Source organism: Alexandromys fortis, unplaced genomic scaffold (assembly GCF_014885135.2).
Source record: "Alexandromys fortis isolate MF-2015 unplaced genomic scaffold, M_Fortis_MF-2015_v1.1 scaffold_2_1_26212458, whole genome shotgun sequence".
Lineage (NCBI taxonomy): Eukaryota > Metazoa > Chordata > Mammalia > Rodentia > Cricetidae > Alexandromys > Alexandromys fortis.
In genome coordinates, this window is record NW_026067930.1 from 2032291 (window position 1) to 2036016 (window position 3726).

Consider the following 3726-nt stretch of genomic DNA (forward strand, 5'->3'; position numbering starts at 1 on the left):
GAGAAAAGTGTGGCAGAGAAATTCCATTAGAAGAGAGGATTAGAATCCAAAGGAAGTGCACCAAGAGAGAACTGGAATTCTGAAAGAAGGGCCCCAAGAGAGCTTCGGAGTCTGAGAGGGGAGTTCCAAGAGAAGTATTGATCTTTGAATGAGAGGTCCAAAATAGTTAGAGCTCTGAGGACAGAAGAACCTGGGCCCCAGGAGAGATTCAGACCATTGAGACAGGATAGGAGCTCTGAGGAAAGGACCTAAAGTGAGTGTGAGATCTTCGAGAAACGGGTGTCAGGAGATTTGGGGTGACTTCTTGGGAGGGTGCCCTTTGAGTTTAAGAACCTGGAGGAGGGTAACAAAGAGAGATGAGGAGGAAGAGGGCCAAGAAATGCTCAGAGCCCTGAGGATGCTAATAGGATGGACACTTAGAGGGAAGCAGGCCAATCAATAGAAGTTCCGAAGCCAGAGGGAAGGTAATGAAGAGTAGGAGGCCAGGAAGAAGGCGCCAGGAGCTGTTTAGAGCCCTTAAAAGGGTCTCCAAAAGAGGCTCCAAGCCCAGGAAGAAGGGAGCCAAAGAGGGCTGGATTGCTGAAAGAGGGGCCCCAAGTAAAGCGTTAGAATCAAAGGTAAAGATCCTAGGCAGGGAGGGAAATTGAGAGAGAGAGGAAGAGGGATGGATGGATGGATAGATAGATAGATAGATAGATAGATAGATAGATAGATACATACATACATACATACATACATACATAGATGGATACATACATACATAAATGGATGGATACATAGATAGATAGATAGATAGATAGATAGATAGATAGATAGATAGATAGATAGATAGATAAAAAGAGAGTTGGATCCTTGCGAGAAAGACACCAAGAGAGGGTTGGGGAACCGAGGTATTGGTACCAAGAGTTGGTCAGAGGATTGAAAGAAGGACCCATTATGTTTGAGGACTAAGGAAAGGGCACCAAGGGATGTTCAGAGAAGATCAGAGCCTCAGAGCAGAGCTCCAGGAGGAAAGTCTGGAGCAGAGGCACACAGATAGAGGGCCTGGGGGAGGAGTGCATAGAGAGCGCCACATTCTGAGAAATGGCAACAATAGAGGTTCAGAGCCCTGCAGGAGGAATGCCAAGTGAGGGGTTTCAATCTTGATTGAACCACTCAGAGTAATGTTCAGAGTTGTGATTGAGGAATGGCGCTCCAGAGCTTGGAGCCTGAAAGAAGGAGTGGAGGTACAGAGACCCAGTGTGGGACAATCTTTAGGATGGTCTCCAGAACGAAGATGTCACTCATCTTCCTCACGAAGGGCCTTCTAGAATGTTCCCCTGAGTACAGACATGTCAGAGGGTCCAGCAGCTTGAGAGGTGCTAACAGAGCTTGAGTGACTAACCTGGAAAATTCCAGAAGGGCAAATTAGATAACAATTAAGCAATCAAGCTTCAGCTATGAGATGACGAGATCAAGCCCAGTGGGACAGTTCCATAAGGAAAACACAGGAGATTCAGAAGGATGATTCTAGAATGGGGGAGCAGGAAGATGAGGAAAGGTTTCTAACAAGGGTAGGGAAACCTTGAATCCACTGTTAGCATAAAGGACAGGTTGGGAGAGGAGGATGTGTACTATGCCCGTGAGAAGAAGATTGTCTAGAAGGGGAAGATGCAGAACCATCAGGACAGTTTCAGAAGTGGGAAGCAAGATCCACATATGCAGCAGAGCAGGGTGGAGTAGGCAAGGACCCGAATTTCCTGGGGAAGGAGCACTAGGGTAGGCGGCTGAGGCAGAGGCTGTGGATGCCTCCTCTGTGCATTGATGCTGGGGACATAGTTCTGGGTCAAGGTTTCTTGCCCTCTCTGATGGCCATGGACCTCTTCATTTTCAGGTTCACCTGTCTGTTGGAGATGATGCTCACCTTCTTCTTGCTAATTCTCCTGGGGCTCCCATGTGTGGACACTGCTGTCAACAGTTCTCTTGTGTTGGACGACAGTACCATCGGTTTGGACAACAGTACCAGCGGGTTGAACAGTGTCATCCAACCTAGGCAAAGTAAGTTTGAACTCAAGACTCACAGTGTGTTGGATGGAAGAAGACACTGATGAGGGTTCAAATGAGGTGTTTGGAACTGGACTCAGCAGAAGCAGGTGGCAGGCACCTTTACTCACTAAGCATCTTATTGGCTGCCTTGTGGGTTTGAGACAAGGTTTCTTTCTCTAGTTCAAACTCCCAGAGATGTCCCTTCCTCAGTCTCAAAATCCTGATACTATGTGTGATTCAGGACACTGAGCTGCTGCCGCTGTTGCTAATTTAACAAAGGGCCACAGTCAAATTACTAAGAAAGAACTTGAGAGCCTGAACATTCCTTCTTATGCACTGGGTAAATTCGATTTCTGCCAACATTATGTTCCTGGGCACTGGTGGTAGACACCTTTCATCCCAGCACTCAGGAGGCAGAAGCAAGTTCAAAGCCAGCATGATCCACAGAGAGAGATTCAGGACAGTCATGACTACACAGAGAAGCCCTGCCTCAGAAGAACAAAACAAAAATTAAAACAAAAGGGCATTAGTGTCTACACCAGGCAGCTCTGGTTACTAGACATGGATCATGAGGTCACCGTGACCCTTTTCCATTTCTCACAGCAAAAACAAAGAGGGAAATTAGTTAGATTTTTTTTTGCCTCATAATAAAGTTTATTTCATCATATACTGACCTGGTTTTAATATGTAAGCATGATTAGAGTGGTACTCTTGAGATTCAATAGGGTTGAGTAGACTGAAGGATCCCACAGAGAGCTGCTGACCAGGAAAGCCAAGGGAGCAAGTGTCCATAGCACGTCCCAGCAGGGAGAGCAGGTACTGGGTCCAGAGAAGTCCTGGAGGATTGTGGTGTCCTGGGAGGCCACTGTTCCATAGAGGGGCGGACAGCTTTGAAGAACTCAGCTGTTTGACATGTGAGCAGCCTTTTATTAAAAGAAAAGATTCTTGAAGGGACCACTCCTATCCTGGAGCTGGTCTGTCTCTACCTTAGACTAGGCCAAGTTCTGAGTTCTGCAGGCCTTGGTGTGGCTTGTGTGGAGAAGTGCACTGGGAAGCAGCTGTGGGAGGAGGGAGGATGGGAGTAGGATGGTGGAAAGGCTTCTTGGGGAAACACTCAACTGTAGTTTTTTTTTCTTTCTTCAGATATGTATTGCTATGCATGTGCCAACACAAACTCTTTCAATTGCCCTGTCGAAGAGACCTGTGATACGGAGGAAAGATTCTGTCTGATAATTGCCACACGTAAGTATTCACATTCTGAACACAGGGTAAATAATCCTCCCTACACAAACTTGGGGGTCAGGGTCAGTCTGTTGCCAGATCCAGCACTCTTCAGGCAGCTCCTTGAACTGAGAGCCTGTTCACAGGCACTGGGTTCAGCCCACTCATAGGGTAATGTGTGTGTTCTGCTCAGGGGCCCAGAGCCTATGGTGGACAGTAGGCTAACAGTCTAAACACCCTGAGTATCCAGGGAATGAGACTACTGTGGCCACTCCAGGCCTTTGTCCCCAGGCTCTCTATTCATAGGGGCAGATACCCTGGTTCAACTTTTGTGAATCTTTGCTGGCTTGTTTAGTTTCTGACCCTGTGCATTCACATCCAGTAGTGGTTACTTTTCTATTGCTCTGGTAAAACAGCCTGAGCAAAACAGCTTCCAAAATAAGGCATTTGATTGGGTTTATGACTTCAGAGGGTGGGAGT

The 3726-nt window shown here is 47.1% G+C and overlaps 1 protein-coding gene across 1 annotated transcript in view; it reads left to right on the top strand.

Moving 5' to 3' along the window:
* The first annotated feature begins 1892 nt into the window (after positions 1-1892).
* Positions 1893-3726, top strand: part of LOC126503471 (glycosyl-phosphatidylinositol-anchored molecule-like protein) — a 4112-nt gene continuing 2278 nt past the window's right edge. The window contains exon 1 of the mRNA XM_050145184.1: positions 1893-2037. Within this exon, the coding sequence (XP_050001141.1) occupies positions 1893-2037 (145 nt within the window). The remainder of the gene's footprint in view (positions 2038-3726) is intronic.